The sequence below is a fragment of the Diceros bicornis genome, chromosome 37 (assembly GCF_020826845.1).
Source record: "Diceros bicornis minor isolate mBicDic1 chromosome 37, mDicBic1.mat.cur, whole genome shotgun sequence".
NCBI lineage: Eukaryota > Metazoa > Chordata > Mammalia > Perissodactyla > Rhinocerotidae > Diceros > Diceros bicornis.
The window spans coordinates 1,286,765-1,304,785 of NC_080776.1; the positions used below are offsets into that span (position 1 = coordinate 1,286,765).

Below are 18,021 nucleotides of genomic sequence, written 5' to 3' on the forward strand. Positions count from 1 at the left end.
ATAATGCTGCAATGAACATAGGGGTGCATAAGCCTCTTTGGATTGTTGATTTCAGGTGCGTTGGATAGATTCCCAGTAGTGGGATGGCTGGATCATAGGGCATCTCTATTTTTAATTCTTTGAGGAATCTCCATACCGTTTTCCATAGAGGCTGCACCAATTTGCATTCCCACCAGCTGTGTATGAGCGTTCCTGTTTCTCCACATCCTCTCCAACATTTGTTGTTTTTTTGTCTTGGTGATTATTCAATTATTTTTTAAAAACTGTTGCACATCTAGGCAATTTCTGGAATCTTGTAAGCTCCATTGATTATAAGGTTGGGATATCTGGTTTAGTTCCACTGTCAAGTCAATACATAGCACATCTTACATTTAAAAGATAATTATGGTGCAAGCAAGTATCGGTCTGGAAATTTGGAGGAGTTTGTCTCTTCCATTCTTAGTAAGAGGCAATGTCGCCAGCCACATATTACTTCTGGAGAGAAAATAATGGTTTTCATGAGGAAGTGATGGCAAGATATCTTCAGAGAGAACATAATTTCCACCTACTGTCTATATAAAGCATGATGTATATATTCTATTTAATTCAGAAAGCCTAATACACAGGAAATATTTTAGAGATATTTTTGGGAATGTTGATATGTAATGATACTGTGATTGCTTGATGACTTGATTCATTCATAATAGATAACTACTTTCTGTCTTTTGTGAGAGGCAGAACTCTACATTGCTTTGGTCTTCTTTTCTGAACACTGATATATAATCAGTATATTTCTGCATGATTAGTGGTGACGTATCTGAGAACTAATCCTGAGACTTTAGAAGGTCTCTTTGGTGTCTCTTTGGCTACTATCTACCTGTAGAGCAAAATCTTTTTCTTGGTCTATGATGGATGCAGTGTTTTACTCATTCAAAGACTGGTATTCTTCAGAGCAAAAGAAAATATTTGCATACTTCTAGTGTAACTGTGCCTCAATATGATAGGCTAACTTGTATAAACTGTAACTTGTATAAACTGTAAGATACAGGTGATCAAGTCAGTCTCATCTGTGCTGCAGAAACACATCTGGATTAGAGCTGAAACAACTTCACTGCCCTCAGAACACCGAGATAGACGTCTCTCACAGAATGAGCTGACAGGATTTTTATAGTTCTAATCTAGTTCATTGTCCTGTATATAATCTAAATCTGATTGAATAGCAATGTGAAAATCTTGCAAGACTGCTTTCCGTTTCTGTTTTCATTAAAAGGCTTTCTAGTCTAGTGGAGCTGCATTTTGTTATTCTGTGATGCCTTGGGAGAATAATTTAGTTCTTAGTGATTGACATTTTCACACTGAGGCATTACAGAATTGCAAAATGGAGGAAGGGAGAGGTGTGTGGGAATGCACAGATTATGCTAAAAGGAATAGGTAAATTGAACATGTATAGGTAACATTCTCATATGCAATTTCATTTTGGACATGTATAGGTAATGTTCTCACATGCAGTTTGATTCTACACATGTGTAGCTGTGTCCGTCAAACTGTGCCTCTCTGTGTTGTTTATTGGTTTCTTTATGAAAGCACTCTGATTCCGTAGGTACCGTGAACCCCTCTAAATGTGGCTGCCCCTTTGCCTTGAAGATGGCAGCATGCCAGCTTCTCCTGGAGGTTACCACCTTCCTGCGGGAGACCTTTTCCTGCCTGCCCAGACCACGCACTGAGCCTCTGGTGGTAAGTAAAGCACACACGTGAATTATCAGGTTACTTGGAGAGGCCAGACACGTGGCTAGGTTTTGAGTATTCACAATTCCCTCAAATGTCCAATCGCCAAATGTATCATATAATTTAAAAATTCAACCAAGGGATTTTCATATATAAAAAGAAAATTTCTTTTTTCTGTTAAAAAAAAAAATAACTCTAAAGTTGGCCTTGAAATCGCTAAAGATAACACCACTGGCTAAAATGTTTAACTGGTCATGTCAGTTGTGCTAAGAATGTCTAAGAACCATTAGCTTCCTTTATGCTTCGAACTGTGAGCAGTTTTATGGCCATCATTTTCCAGAAATCATTGACAGAATTTTTTTCATGCTGACTGCTCATAAATCCTTATGGAAATGTCCTTCCAATGAGTTTTCTCAGTTAAGTTATGGGCAAAGAGACTTTTTTAAGCATTTAGCGTGTAAATATCCCCAAACATATATTTTTGTATTCCTGCAGTACTCCTTATGGAGTATGGATAGACAGAAAAAGACCATACGCGCGCACACACACACGCACACACACACACACACACACACACACACAGAGACACACACAGGTACACACACACACATACATACACACTACTATGCCATTGGGGCCTGATTTGTGTAACAAGGGATACAAATACTATGCAACAGCCAGGAGTCTTCACAGAGCGTGTGGGACAGGGCACACCCTCAGCAGGCCTCGTCCAGCTAGAGCCGAGGAACCAGACAAATTCTTTTTCTTTTCGTTTACATGAGGCTTACACTACTCTACCAGAAAAATTGTTGCGCTAACAATCTGTGTGCTTCCATTTAAGCAAATTTACAGTTGATCACCTCTTCTGCTTTTTCATCCAAACTCGGCTTGGGGGGTTGAGGAGGAGGGACAAAAGAATCAGTGCTCCGGGGTGCCTGAGCGTGGCCTCTGCTTCTGCTTCCCCAATGTCTGGAGAGCCCGTTTCCTCACACGCTAAAACATACATGGATGTTTTCAAGTTGGAGGCATTTTTAGGTAAAATACATGTTTTTAAGAGAAACATACCAATATTTGGACTGTGAAACTGCATCATTTGAATATTGGAGGAGAAGGAAGTTCCTCTTACTGCCCTTATTTAATTTCATATTAACCTGGGCCTTTAATGTTTCGAATTGTCACCTTCACTATTGTAATGAGACAGCTGTAAAATCAAATCAAGGCCACTGCTCGAAAGCTATGTTTAGTGGAAAGTCAAGTGTGATAAAGCATCCGATGTGTAGGCCTTTGTCAGTGTTATCCTCTCAGCATTCGAATTATACTGAAGTCTTGTAAAAGCACAGAAGTACGTCTACTTTTAAGTTTTCAGATTTATACTGGTCACCATTTTAATTCATTGTGATTAACAAAAATAAGAATCTTCAAGTTTGACTCAGTTATTTTTGTTTAATGTCCCTTATTATTGTAACAAATTTTATTTTTAAAAAAATCAGTCAAATCTTTTAAAAATTAGTGTATAACTCAACTGGCAGACTAGTAGGAAATGCCAAGAAATTGAGTTAAAACAGCCTGCAGTGATTCAATCAATGAGACATGAGTTTTCACTGCTCCATGCCCTTTAACAAAGACTCAGAAATCTCTTATTCATTACACTGGGGTTTTCATTGTCAAGCATAGGTTTGTGTATTGTGTTGGGATGTGACTTTTATAAAATAAATGAGAAAGAAGCTTCTCGTGTCTAATCTATCTAATTATAGTTGATGGTGAAAAAATAAATAAATAAATAAACCCAAGTCACATTCTAACCTACTGTAGAGAAAACAGTGAGTATCATAAAACTGTTTTATCAACACAGAAGCTGTAAATGCTTGAAATTGTTTTTTAAGAAATTGTACAAAACAGTAAATCTAAGGAGGCTGAGCATAAATATCATCAAAGTGACATATTCTCAAGTTTTAACAAAATACTTGCTGCAAGCGTCTTTATAGATCTTTGGAATGTTTTATTAATAGCATTTTTAATAGCAGTAAAAATAAATAGCTACCCTAATGTAGAGAGCAATGAAAGTATAAGGTACTAAAATAGTCACACTAGAAACTGTAAATATTCTCAAATCAGAGGCTTGAGGATGAGAGAAGATCAAGAACACAAACTTTCTACCAAGAAAAAAGTCTTTCTGATGGAATACCATGTGACATATGAAGTGGATGAAATTTCCATGTGAAGTATTTGTTTGGGAAGGTCCTAGTTATATCCAAAATGTGGAAGACAAAGCAAAGGAACCTAAAATACAACAATTAAAATAAAAATTTGTTTAACCACAGTTATTTCTTAGGTAGGATCAGAAAATCCCAGGAGGCCGCTCCCGGAATTGGTGGGAAATGGAGGCAAAAAAAACCGGAAAAATGACATCAAAAGTTTTACAAGTTAATAAAACAATATTTTTACCAACTTAGTAATCTTTTCCAGGATCCCTAGATGTAACTTAATTAATGTGCTTTTTTTTATCTTTCAGAAAAAGAACTTCTGGTAGCATTTTTATTCACTGTCTGTCTAAACCACACAAATAATGTCTTAAAAAAAAGAAAAAACAACATTTTTACAAGATTTATAGTCTAAAAGAGCATAATAATCAAATTTTTCTCTAAATATTAACTTACAAACTTGGGGACAATAAAGAAACATTTTTTAAATAGAGAATTTGGTTTGTAAAACTGCTGGTCTATTCAAATGTTTCCCAATTGAATTAGCGAAACCAATATCCAGTGATCAAACAACATGGAATTAAAACGGGTAATTCCCATCCAATGCATAAATGAGTCCATAATAATAAAGAAAAAGGCAGTAAGGAAGTCTCTGTATGTCTGTGTTCAATCATTAGGAAACACAACATATTGGATGGTTTAATGCAAGATTGTCTAGAAGCTGTACCAACTGTACCAACGGGATTTAACATATCAAGTTATAAAGAATACACTGCTGGATTCCAAACATTCCTAAAGTTATAAAATTAGAAGCAAAACACCATTCACATATATCAAGACTAAACTGATGAATATTTATTGAGAGAAGACTATGAACAAGGTGGTGTGATGGTTGCAGGGGTGGGGGTGGGGGTGATACAGAGATGAACCAACAAATAAAAAAACTATTTCCTGAAGCAAAATATAAGAGAGGCCCTGAGAAAAGAGCAGAGGGCCATGGTTGGCCAAAGAAAGGGCTGGAAAAATCTGAAGAACCTTCTTGGAAGAGGTCACATTTGAATGTGGCTTTGAAAGATAGGTAGCATTTAGGGCCAGCCCCGTGGCTTAGCGGTTAAGTGTGCGCACCCCCCTACTGGCGGCCCGGGTTCGGATCCCGGGCGCGCACCGACACACTGCTTCTCCGGCCATGCTGAGGCCACGTCCCACATACAGCAACTAGAAGGATGTGCAACTATGACATCCAACTATCTACTGGGGCTTTGGGGCAAAAAAAAGGAGGAGGATTGGCAATAGATGTTAGCTCAGAGCCGGTCTTCCTCAGCAAAAAGAGGAGGATTAGCATGGATGTTAGCTCAGGGCTGATCTTCCTCACACACACGAAAAAAAGATAGGTAGGATTTAACAAGTAGATAAAAGAAGAAATTGAAAGAGATAACTAATTACTTTTGAGAATCAGAATTGTTGTATTATTACTTTTTGGCCCAACTCAGAAATTTAATTAAATTTGGCTACCAAAATGAAAAGTAGATAAGGTTATTTTTTTCCTAAAAGGGATTAATTTCAGGGAAGCATATTTATATTCCTAGAATATTTTTGACAGTGTTAGATAGATTCCATATAGTTTCTTTATTTTTCTAGATGTGATATAATTTTCTGGGTACCAAAGTGTAACTTCTGTTCTTAATCCAAAGGGAAAAGAAAAAACAACATGTATAGTCTCCTTTTATTTATTAATAACAATTAAAAGCCTAAGATTTTAATCTTGGTGCAAACTGAGTTTTTTAAATACTTTTTATTTTCCATATCTGTTTGAATCTGAGGGCTTATTATGTCATAATTAGAAAAATGCTATATAAAAATAAAGTTAGCATTTTATATATTTTTCATTTATCAGGTCTTCCAAAAGTGTTTTATAGGTTAATCATTATCTGTGATCTTCAGAATGAGCAAGTCTCCAATCACAGAACAGGTCAGATTTTCGATTGGGGCCTCACAGGGCAAACTCCTACTAAATGCTTACCCTCCCCTAGGCTTACCTGATGGTATGAGCTCATTCTGTTCATAAGCAGGTAGTAATGAAACCCTGTTACACTGAGGCCCTCATGGAAGGGAGTGAGAAATCCCCCCAATGTGTGATCCTGTTTTGAGCCTCTGGCCCTCACACGAGGTTTCTTAAGACCTAACTGCCTTTCCCCACTTGTTTGCCAAGCTAACTTTACTTAATCCTCAACACTTAACTCCAACATCACCTCTGCATTCCTTTCCTGTTTCTGCCGTGACAGACTACCACAAATTTAGTTTAAAGCAGCACAAACATATCATCTTAGAGTTCTGGAGATCAGAAGTCCAAGACAAGTCTCACTGGGCTAAAGTCAGGGTGTGGAGAAGGCTGCATTCCTTTCTGAGGCTCGAAGGCTCTATTTCCTCGTCTTTTTCCATTTTTAGAGGCCGTCCACATTCCTTGGCTCATGGCCTCTTCCTCCGTTTTTTTTTTTTTTTTTTGGTGAGGAAGATTTGCTCTGAGCTAACATTTGTGCTAATCTTCCTCTGTTTTGTATGTGGCTCGCTGCCACAGAGTGGCTGATGAGTGGTGTAGGTCCGAGCCTGGGATCCGAATGCGTGAACCCAGGCTGCCAAAGCGGAGCGCGCTGGACTTGACCACTATGCCACAGGGCCACCCCGCCGCACCCCCTGCTCCATTTTCAAAGCCAGTAACTTAGCATCTCTCTCATCTTTCTTCTGTAGTTCCGTCTTCCTCCACCCACAGCCTGGAAATTTCTCCACTTTTCAGGATTTGTGTGATTAGTTTGGGCCCACCTGGTTAATCCAGGATAATCTCCCGTCTCCAAGTCCTTAACCTTAGTCACATGTACAAAGTCCCTGTTGCAATGTAAGGTAACACATTCACAGTTTCCAAGGGTTAAGGCATGGACCTCTTTGGGGGTCCGTTACTCTGCTGACCACAGCCTCCGAGTCTGATTTCTAAGCTCCTGCTTTTAGTAGGAGTTTGCCCTGTGAGGCCCCAATCGAAAATCTGACCTGTTCTGTGATTGGAGACTTGCTTATTCTGCTCTATCTCTCAGTCTTGGAATTTGTCATTTGTTTGTCTCTTCAGTGTCTGTCTTGAGATTCTGAATGCCTTTAGGGCAAGAACGATTTCTTATTTATCCCCCAGTACCTAACACATTCATACTCAGTACACTCAGTGCGTGATTACTTAATAAACAGATACATGCCAAAGATGTGGTTCAAGTTGTGGACAGAGTCAGAAGGTGAGGGAGCTCGTTCTGGATTTGGAGCAAGTCTGTGCTTTTGGAAAGTGAAGCGGGTGAAGAAATGGGAAAAACTGTGAGTTAGGAAAGATTTTTCTAATTCAGAAAACTTTTCCTGGCCACAAGCTAAGATTGGCATTCAATAAAGGGGAATTCGTGTGTTCAAAGGCAGTGTGTGCAGTTCAGAATGGAGGCGGGTTGGCCGCAAGACGGATGCAGGGCTGGGGAGAGGCCGGCATTCACGTGCTCCTCGCTGCCCTTTCAGGACTTGGAGAGCTGCAGGCTTCGTCTGGATCCCGAGATGGACCGGCACAGATATGAAAGGAAGATCAGCTTTGCAGGGGTCCTGGATGAAAACGAAGACTCAAAAGATTCCCTCCACAGTAGTAGCCATACCCTCAAATCAGATGCAGGTGTTGAGGAAAAGAAAGGTATGGAAAAGCACTATTTCATGTTTCTGGTCTTCTCATAGGATATTTGGTCTGGGGTCTAAATTGCAGAACTGTATACCAAAGGAAACCCAGAATTGTTAGCTCTGTATAGTACTAACTGTGTTTACTAACTGAATTAGGAAACCGTGCTCCTTAGGAGTTGGATCTGCAGTGAGAGGCTTGGGTTCTAATTCTAGCCCGGTAACTCTCCGTATCCCATTGAATGTAAGGTGCCATCAATTGTAAGAGGAAACATTGTTTTATGTACCAATAAGAAGGAAAAATTCTCCCAATTCAGTCTTACACAATACTGTTTTATCATATAGTTTGTATTTCATTCTTATTGAAAGAGGACTTTCATACTTAATTAGATGTAGATTTTTATTATCACTATCTATCATTCTTGTGCAGCCAAACAAAAGGAAAGTACAAATAAAATACACTGGTTAAAGTTTTTCTACACTATTTTCAACTCAGAGTTCAAATTTCTTAATCACTTTCCAACTCAGAATTGTCAGGGTCCATGTTTTTCTGTATGATAATGTCCTCTGTGTCATCAGAATGTTAGTAACATATCATTTCCTAAAGAAATCTATAAAAGAAGTAAAGCTATTGATGCTGGTTACTTAAGCCAACATGCGATGGTATGAAGCTAGCCTACCTTTAGTTCCTGCTTAGGAATGTTGCTACCCCCCTCACCCACTCCTCCACCCAACTACCATCTGGCTCCTTGGAGTTAAAAGACACTGGCACCCATTCTGCAAATTTTGTTGCTGATGCTTTAGATATTCACATGGACACAAGCAGTAACACGTGTCACAATTGCTGCCTGGCACTAGTGACCTTAAGATGTCATCAATTGTAAGACAAATCTAAATTCTAGATATGTTAAAATGTGAAAAAATGTGCATCTTAAAATGGTGAAATATAGTAACTAGCTGTGAGACCTTCCAAGTTACCTTCTAAGCCATAGTTTTCTTCTCTGTAAAATTAGGTTAATAACACCTACCTCATTTAACATTGAAAGCTTTAAATGAGACAGTGCAAGTAAAGCATAACCTCAATACCTGGTACATAACAGGTACACAATAAATAACTGTGCTATTTTTTGTTATTTTTTATTTCAAGAGCATATGGATTAGAACCCATGCAGAAAATCCTAAATATGAGATAAAGATTGCAAAGTTTTAAGTGGGTCTCTAAAGGCTCCTTTAAACTGTTGACTTCTCTATCTGTTTTTGCTAGTTCTTCAATTCCATTGCCCTTTAATGTTTTTCTAATGAATTTCAATTAAAAGAACATCAGCATATTTGTAAAAAGAATCAAAGATGACTTTATGCATTTAGGTATATTCTAGTGTCCTGTAGACAATGACTCTATAAATGTTGGGTAACTTAAGGAATGAATGATTCTTAAAAGGAATAGCTGTAGATAGAGAAAACATAAAATCTTTAAAATCTTTAAAATATTATAACAAATTGATATACACTGGAAAAATGTTTTCATGTTAAAGATCAGGTTGTTGTCACAATGTTTGAAAAATGTAAATGATCATTGTATAGTATTGAATTTATGGTGAACCAAATGTTTATTAGCCAAGTCGTAGCAATTTCTGAGTATGAAGTATCAAATCAATATTTTATCAAATATTACTACGTCAGACAAGGATAACTGTGTATGATGAGAAACTTCCATCTTTTAAACATATCCCGCTGAGATTTTTGCCCACTTGAAGTTCTTGTACTAATTATCGTTTTAAGTAGCTAAAGTAGGGGCTGGCCCCGTGGCATAGCAGTTAACTGTGTGCACTCCACTGCTGGTGGCCTGGGTTCAGATCTCGGGCACGCACCGACACACTGCTTATCAAGCCATGCTATGGTGGCATCCTGTATAAAGTAGAGGAAGATGGGCACGGATGTTAGCTCAGGGCTGATCTTCCTCACACACACAAAAAATAAAGTAGCTAAAAATTCCCAGTACTGACATGATTAAACTTCAGTGGAGTAAATTCTACACTGTTTAAAAAAATAAAACACCAGATTAATTTTTAAGAACATTTTAATTTCATGATTATTATTTATGTGAATCATTTTTAATGTTCAAACACACAGATGCTTAGTAATTTTTTTATCATAGAATGGCTATGTTAATATATGAAAGTTGTTTAATAGATGAGGAGCAGAAAACTGATACTATAAATAAAATGTTTTTTGCTAGTTGGCAAAAACCTTCCCGAAGATTCCTAAGTATTTCTTAATCTTTTTGACAAGCGGATACCAGCTGCTAAAGCCAATATAAAAATGGGGACATAGGGACCCTGCTAACTTAGATTATTAAAATTTTATCTAAACGTTCATACCATCTGTTTTGATAAAAGCTAAAAGTGTCAGTTCTTGAAATAAGCAACCTGAGCACAATTCAGATTCTACTAAGGAAACTAACATGAAATAATCCTTAGAACTAAAAATGTCTGCCTGAAATCTCCAAGTAGGGTCAAATCATTTTACCCATGTTCCAAATACAAATTAAGATTGGCCCTCCAAAATAGACGACGCATCTGATCATTCAGCAATCATCTACTGAGCACCTACTGTATGCTGGGCACTATTACAGGTTCCCAGATTACAGTAATGAATAGGAAAAATTTCCCACATATGTTTAGTTTATATTAGCTAACAGTTAATAACACAATAGTGAATAACATTAAATACTGGACTGTCAAGTAGAGATGAGTAGTATGAAGAAAAACCAATTAGAGTCAGAGAATTGGTAGTGACCAGGAGTAGGAGAGTGTAGTCAGAGAAGGACCCCATAAGTGATGTTGAGCAGAGACCTGTAGGCCATGAAGGAGCCAGTTGTGCAAAGGGCTGGGGAAGGAGTCTTCCAGACAGAGACAACCATGAGAACAAGGCTCTGGTGCAGGAATGAACTTGGAGCATTTGAAGAAGGACAAAAATGCCCTCACGATTGCGACAGAACACTTGGGGGGAAAGTGGTAGAAGATGGGGTCAGAAAAGAAGGCAAAGGGCAAATAAATAGGGTGTGTAGATATGGCTAAAATTTAATTCTATTTTTAGTGTGTTGGAGAGCTGTTGACAGGCCTTGACCACAAAAGTGATATAATATGTGTATTTATGATTTATGTATTTGAAAGATGAGTCAGACGATGGGAGTGGGGCTAGAGGGAGCAGGCAGGAGCTACATTAGTCCGGGGAACAGGTGACGGGGGCTTCCAAAAGCCTGTGAAATTCTGAGGTCTGGAGGCAGCAGGACTTACTAATGGATACAATGTGGGATGAGAGAAGGGAAAAAGAGATGTTTTATCCAATTTAGATGAATTTGTTTCGCTTTCATACTAGTTCTTGTGGTCGTAGAGATAAAGGCTAAAATTCACTGCTGTGCAATCTCAACTGATGTTTTCCATGTACAAGACCAAATCTGAATTCTAACGGTGTCTTTTCTAAATAACCAATGCCATAATTCTGAACACTAATTTTTCAGTGCTGTAGGATGTCTCCAATTACCTTTGGTGGTAAAACAGGGTCGCAAAATTCAGTCTCTTTCAGATCACATTAATTTGGGGTTATTTTGCTGCATTTGTAGGCTGAAAGGTATCGTGAAACCAGGCAAAGAATGCTGGAATGTGCCTCTGTATAAATCAAAAAATTATCTGTCTATTTCTCTACTTCTCAATCTACTTTGACATGAAATTGTATTCATAGTTATTTAAAATGATAATTATATTCTGTTTCAAGTGTATTTTCAAGTATATCATAAAGTCTCAATTAAGCCTATAAATAATAATGAAAAATACAATGGGTGAGTTTTGTGCTATAATTAAAACAGAGCATTATGGTCTATAGTCTTTGTGGAATTTATCTAACTGTGGAATTTATCTAGATGTGAAATTCTATCCAGATGTGTTCAGGGAGCTCCATAAAGCCTTTGCCAGCTGAGTGGTGATAATTTTAGTCTTTCTCAATCACACGACTAAATCAGAGATGAAATGTTTCACATTCAACAGGAATCCTTCTAGGTTCCCTTATATGGCATTAAAAGTATATGTTTAATTAACATTTTGTAGAGCTGTAGAAATTCTGTCATAGTCACAACTAACTCTTCTGTGAGTGAGAAACCTGAGACTAAAATGCAATCGTCGTGGTTGGGACTTTTAAGAATATTAACGGCTATTCCTTAAATAATTAGTAAGAATCTTGTTTACGTCTTAAGAAGGAAACTCTACAAAAATGGCCCCTTCCTGATAATGACTTTAAGTTCTGAAAACTTTCTTTATCCCACCCTTACAAAATCAGCGTGTGACAACACCAGATCTTCAAAAGGAAGGGAAGAAGGTGTGTGTATGACTATGGGAAATGAGGATGCTTTTGATAAGAAAGTAGGTTTCAAGTGTAAATGTGTTTCCTTTACCCTTTTATTTTCCTCACTGATGACTGTTTCTTCCAGAACACTAAAGATGAATAATGCATGTTCTTCTTGGTACACATAGACTGTCAGGTTGACTCAGGGTGTTGCAGCATTTGGACTCACACCTCACCCAGCCTTTTGGACTGAAAGGAGCATGCTATGAAACCCCTAGGTGCAGTGAAAACGGAACCATTTTCACACTCATGCCCACCCAAAGCGCCCCAATGAAACAGACCCTTTAGTGCCTTTGCTGAGGAGCTGAGTGGAGCCCGCTGCTGACTGTTGGAGAGAGAAGCGCCTCTTGTTTTTATTTCTTAATGAGGTATTCCAAAATGAAGGGGTTTACATAAGTCACAGGATTCTGTAAGTCTTGTTTCAAAACAAAGACAAATGGTTTGTGGTCCTGTTGCATCAAGCGATGATGTTGTGTAAATGTGTACCATCTCTGTTATGAAGAGTCCCAGATAATGCTGCTGTGAGGGCACACTCATGCTTGTGAACCCTGGGCCAGAACGAGAGCAGGTTGTTCCCAGCACCGATGAGCTTTTTGTCCAAGAAAGGAGCTGCACCAGCCCTTCCTGGTGGACCCAGCCTCCTGCCTGCCCAACCGAGCCGCCTGATGCTCCTTGTCCAGACATGCTGATCGCCCCAGCCAACAGAGAGGAGGCTGTTCAGGGACAGGTTGGGGAGAGCTTGGATCTAACACTGCCCGGGGAAAACCAAGGGGGAAAAAGCCCTATTTTATTCTTTTAATACAGTTCCCAGCAGGAAGATCAGGATAGGAGGTTCCCGCCTGCTCCAGATTAAAGGAACCCGCAGTTTCCAGGTGAAGAAGGGGGGTTCCTTGTCCAGCATCCGCCGGGTCGGCAGCTTAAAGAGCAGCAAGCTATCACGGCAGGACTCAGAGTCTGAGGCTGAGGAGCTGCAGCTGTCCCAGAGCAGGGACACTGTCTCTGACCTAGGTAACATAGACGAGTGGGGTGTGCAGGGACCCGGGGGGCAGGAAGACAGGGCCCAAACCCTGAAAAGCTAAAGTCCATTCTCTTACACGTTGATAGATGGAGAGCGGAGCCATCGGTTAGACCGCTCATGCAATCTGAAAACCATACTTCTCTCTGGAATAGTCTGCTCAAACCTTAGAGTCCACTTGGGTCACCGGGGAGTCTTGTTAAAATGCAGATTCCGACTCAGCAGGTCCGGGGTGGGAGCCTGAGATTCTGCACTTGTAACAAGCTTCCTGGTGAAGGTGATGCTGCTGGTTCCAGGACCACAGCTTGAGCAGTGAGGATCTGGGGTACACATTTGGGAAGGAAAATACTTTAATGACAAGGACACGTTTTTGAAATCCAGATGTTGGTGCATCCATTCTTCTGATCAGGACCTTTAAAGCAAAATGTAGAAATTCCATTGGGGACAACGAGCTAAAGGTTCTCTAAATTTTAAAGTCTCTCGTTCACAGTAAAAACAACCAAAATATCAGAGAGAAAGGATTGTCTAGACCTGATAATCAGTGACCTTTGGCAAGTCAGTCAAATTCTCAGAGATTTGTTTTTTCCAGCTTCCCAATGGAATAATTCTATTTAATCCGTGCCTGCTCTGAAGAGAAGCTGTAAAGATAAATTCGGTGATGATTGTAAACTGTGTTAAACACCTGAGAAGGAGCACTATACACAATCAAAGCATTGGAGTTGTAGGTGGTCATTGTAGGATCCAAAGAGACTCTGAATCCCAAACTGTGCTGGTTCTGTGGGCCCTGGTTATCATCTTAATAGACAAGAAAAAGATTAAGCAGGCATGCAGATAGGACTCACCACTGCCTAGAATTTAACTAAGTAAAAGTCAAAGAGCATTTTCTTTGCCATTCTGTCCCTGTGTGAGAAGTAAACGGATAGCTCTCCTTTTTAGGTGAGTTGTTTCAGAAGTGAGTCAGGAAATGTGGATACATTATCGATCATGTCTGCTGAAATAGAAGCTGAGTGTATCTAATCAGAGAGTTTAAAATAGGAAATGTTTCTACACCTACCCACCCTCGCCCTTGAAAATAGCTAATTTATGCATTACTTAAGATTCAGCTTATTTTTTAAGGAGAAAATAGAAAAAAACCCTGTGGCTGCTTTTGTTACGGGTCTGAAGCTGTAACAATATTGTAAGTTAGTTTGGGGGAAAAAAGTATTTCAATTAATCATTTGAACTGATCAGTTTAACCAGACCAGTTGAGTTAAACTATCTAGGCGAAAGGCATGGTTGTGTCATGGAAAAGACTCAGAAAAGCTTTTAGGTTTGAGGACAAAGCTTTGTTGTCTAATCTACTAAGTAGTGAATTCCGGAGAGATGCCTCCGTCATCTCACAGAAGGAGTTTGGGCAAAAGGGTTGTCCATGATTGGACACAGTTGCTTCCAGATTTCCCTTAGTTGTTCTGAGGCCCCCACCCATCTTTGAAATTGCTCTGATAGCAAAGCCAGGTAGCGTTAGGAGCAGTAGCACTAGCCATAGTCAAGGCAGCAGGGGAGGCAGCAGCAGCCATGCAGCCTCTGCAGGTTGGTCGGTGTCCCTACTTACCTACACCTGCAAGGTCTGGGCAGTCTGGAATGGATTTGGGCACACTCCGCCAATAACTTGCTCATCTCCGCAATTCAAGGACTTGACTCTGTTTTTCCTCTGCTCCCATGTCTCAGCGTGGAAGCCACCATAACAGAGATCATAAATGTCTTTGTCATCGCCAGTTCAGCTGGTGGTGAAGGGAACAGTCCAATTAATATTCCTCCACTGAAGTTGATGCCATGCCCTGCAGCCCACTGGGCTGTAGTAGTCTGCCCTAGGATTCAAAAGTATGGACAGCTGTATCACACCAACGTGCTCTTGAGGGAGACTGAACTATACACCTCTCTTGGTGTTTTTCTTTTGAAGAAGGGAGTCCTTGGAGTGCCAGCGAGCCCAGCATTGAGCCCGAGGGGATGAGTACTGCCGGCACAGAGGAGAACTACCACCGGAACATGTCGTGGCTCCATGTGAGTAGGGATCTCAGAGAGAGCCCTGAGATCAATTTCTTTTGGCATTGGGGAGGTCTGTGGAGGGAGGATAAAAGATTATACTAAAACCATCAATCCAAGTTAGCCTCCAAGAAAAACCACTAAGCTTAACTAAGACCGAGGGTCCTTTGTTATGGCTGACTTGTGGGTCAACATACATCGGGGAAAACCATGAGGGAGCAGGCCAGGGTGGTGGTTGAGATGGCCTGAGTGACACAGGCAAGGCATCATGGTCAGTTTTATACAGGTTAGCACACACGCTGAGAGCAAGGTCATGGTGTCTGTCCTGGGTCTCCATTAGATCAAATTGTGAACCGGAACATGGAGGTTCTAGGATGATGCAGGTCACACCTCAAAGGACCATCCAGAGGGCACAGGCAGGGGGGGATCCCAGGGAAACTGCAGGCAGAGTTAGAGTTCAAGAGTTGAGCTGGGCATGAAGAAAGAACGCAAAGGGTAAGGAAGCATAACATCACATCCACGTTGGCAGGGCCTGCCAGCTCTGCTGATCTTAGATACAGACGGACGGTCACCATCTCCTGTGATGTTCATCTGACCACTGGTAGAGGCAGATAAGGGCTGGCTGGGTGTGATGCTCCGCAGAGTCTACAGCACTGTGCCTTCACTATGGAAGTGGTCCCCAAACTGGCTGATTTTGAGAATCTCTGAAGTGGCTGTTATTAAAGTAAACTTGTTAGTGAAGTCCAGGCTACATATTGAAAAGCATACGAAATCTATGTGTACAGCTCAATAAATTTTCACAAAGTGGACACATCTGTGTAACCACCACCAAGTAGAGAAGAACATTATCGATACCTTACAAGCCCCACCCAAGCTCCCTACTCTCCCCCAACAGTGACCACCATACTTCCAACACCATAGATTCGTTTTGTCTGTTTTTGAAATGTGTACAGTTAGCATCATCCACTATGTACTCTGTTGTGTCTGGTTTCTTTCGCTCACGTGAGTGTAAGTCTTCCCACTTTGCTCCTCTTCTTCAGGGTGGCCTGAATTCATTTCTTGGCTGGATTCATTTCCATTTAGAATCACCTTCTCAGTTTCTACTAAAAAAACTTCCAAAGCAGCCTTATATTGAATATAAAGATCATTTAAAATTGAGGAATTGAAATCTTTATTATATTGAGTCTTCCAATGTATAAGATGGTCTACCTCTCCATTAATTTATATCCCTCCACTTATTTAGGACATCTTAAATTTTCCTCAGTAATGCTGTTTAGTTTTCCGTGTAGTGTTCTACACACAAGCACTCTGGAATGTTTGTGTAAGACCAGCAATATTTCTTCTTTAAATATTTAGAAAAAAAATCTCTGGCGAAGTGTTCTAGACCTAAAAATTTCCTTGTAGGAAAGTTCTTAATTACAGATTTAATTTATACAATTAAGACCATTCAGATTTTCTATTTCTTCTGAGAGCAGTTTGGGTAAATTGATTTTTTCAACTAGGAATTTGTTAATTTAATCCAAATATTCATATTTATTAGCAAAAAGGTGTTTTTATAATATTCTCTTAAGATCATTTTAAATTCTGTAGGATCTATAGTGCTATGCCTTTATCGTTTCTGATATTGGTAGGTTATGTCTTTTCTCTCTCTGTTTTTGATCAGTCTTGCTAGATGTCTGTCAATTTTTTAGTCAAAGAATCACCTTTTGGTTTTGTCTTCTTTTGGAATGTTTGATTTTTGTTTCATTAATTTCTGCAGTTATCTTTATTACTTCCTTTGACCTTCTTTGAGTTTAATTTGTTTTCTTTCCTTAACTTCTTGATATGGTTACTTAGATCATTGATTTTCAGCCACCTTGCTAATATTTAAAGCTTTAAATGTTCTCTAGGAACAGCTTTAGCTGTATCACACAACGTTTGATACATCAAATGTTCATTATCATTCAGCTAAAATATTTTAAAATTTCAATTGTGATCATAATTGATCACAGATATTTTAAAGTCCAAGGCTGATAATTCCAATACGTGAATCTATTGTTTTTACTTCTCTTGGTTCTTCTCCTTAATATGCCTAGTAATTTCATTGACTACAAAACATGGTGGATGAAAAATTATAGAGGCACAGCAGTGGACCTATGTCATGTCATTATACATCTGTCAAAAACCATAGAATATACAACACCAAGAGTGAACCGTAGTGTAAACTTTGGAGTTTGGGTGATGATGATGTGTCAGTGTAGGTTCATAGATTGTAACAAATGTACCACTCTGGTGGGAAATGTTGATAATAGGGTAGGCTATCCATGTGGGGGGCAGGGGCTATATGGGAACTCTATACTTTCTGCTCAATTTTGCTGTGAACCTAAAACTGCTCTAAAACAAAGTTTGTTAATTTTTAAAAGTTGCAGACTTATAGAGGCCCCAGATGATGTTTTCTGGTGTCCACAGGGGACACCCTATACTTGGGCAGACAGCAAAGATCCCCTCAGTCCAATCAGGGACTGAGCTGCCTTGACTTGCACTCTGTCTAGTCCCCCACTACACACACGCTTCCTAGTGTGAAGCCTTTCGAGGTTCCCAGTGAGAGTCTGCAGTATGCCCTCGGGCCCCTCATTCTTGATGGGTCAGAAACTCCAACTGTGTTTCCCCATCACAGTGGCATTGCCAGAACTTCCAGTCCGCCTGTCCACTGGCTTCTGCTTGGCTTCTTAGATACTTAATCAGCCAGTTCCCAGCAGGGAAGCCGGTCTCACCCGCTGTCGCTCTCACTGCTCTGAAGCTCCCTTCTCCACAGGATCTTGGCCACTCAATTCCTCCCTCCTTTGGCACTTCTGAACTCCAGTTGTTATCCTCCAGCCCCAGGAGGTTGCCTAAAGCTCTGCCTGGCTCCTTGGCCACTTACGCTTAAGAAGTAGCAGTGCCTCAAGGGGAGATGGGCATGGGCTCACTGTGCTCACCTCAGGGAATGCCCTTTCTCTCCACATCACACCCTCAGGT

General features: G+C 39.9%; 1 protein-coding gene across 2 annotated transcripts in view; it reads left to right on the top strand.

Annotated features, from left to right (window-relative positions):
• The window catches only part of UNC80 (unc-80 homolog, NALCN channel complex subunit), a 199,013-nt gene that overhangs the window by 93,707 nt on the left and 87,285 nt on the right, over positions 1-18,021 (top strand). Inside the window, exons 25-28 of one of the 2 annotated variants that reach the window (XM_058532911.1) lie at positions 1,580-1,713; positions 7,443-7,608; positions 12,792-12,995; positions 14,942-15,042. In XM_058532911.1, the coding sequence (XP_058388894.1) occupies positions 1,580-1,713; positions 7,443-7,608; positions 12,792-12,995; positions 14,942-15,042 (605 nt within the window). The remainder of the gene's footprint in view (positions 1-1,579; positions 1,714-7,442; positions 7,609-12,791; positions 12,996-14,941; positions 15,043-18,021) is intronic. The other variant, XM_058532912.1, reaches the window with a different exon arrangement.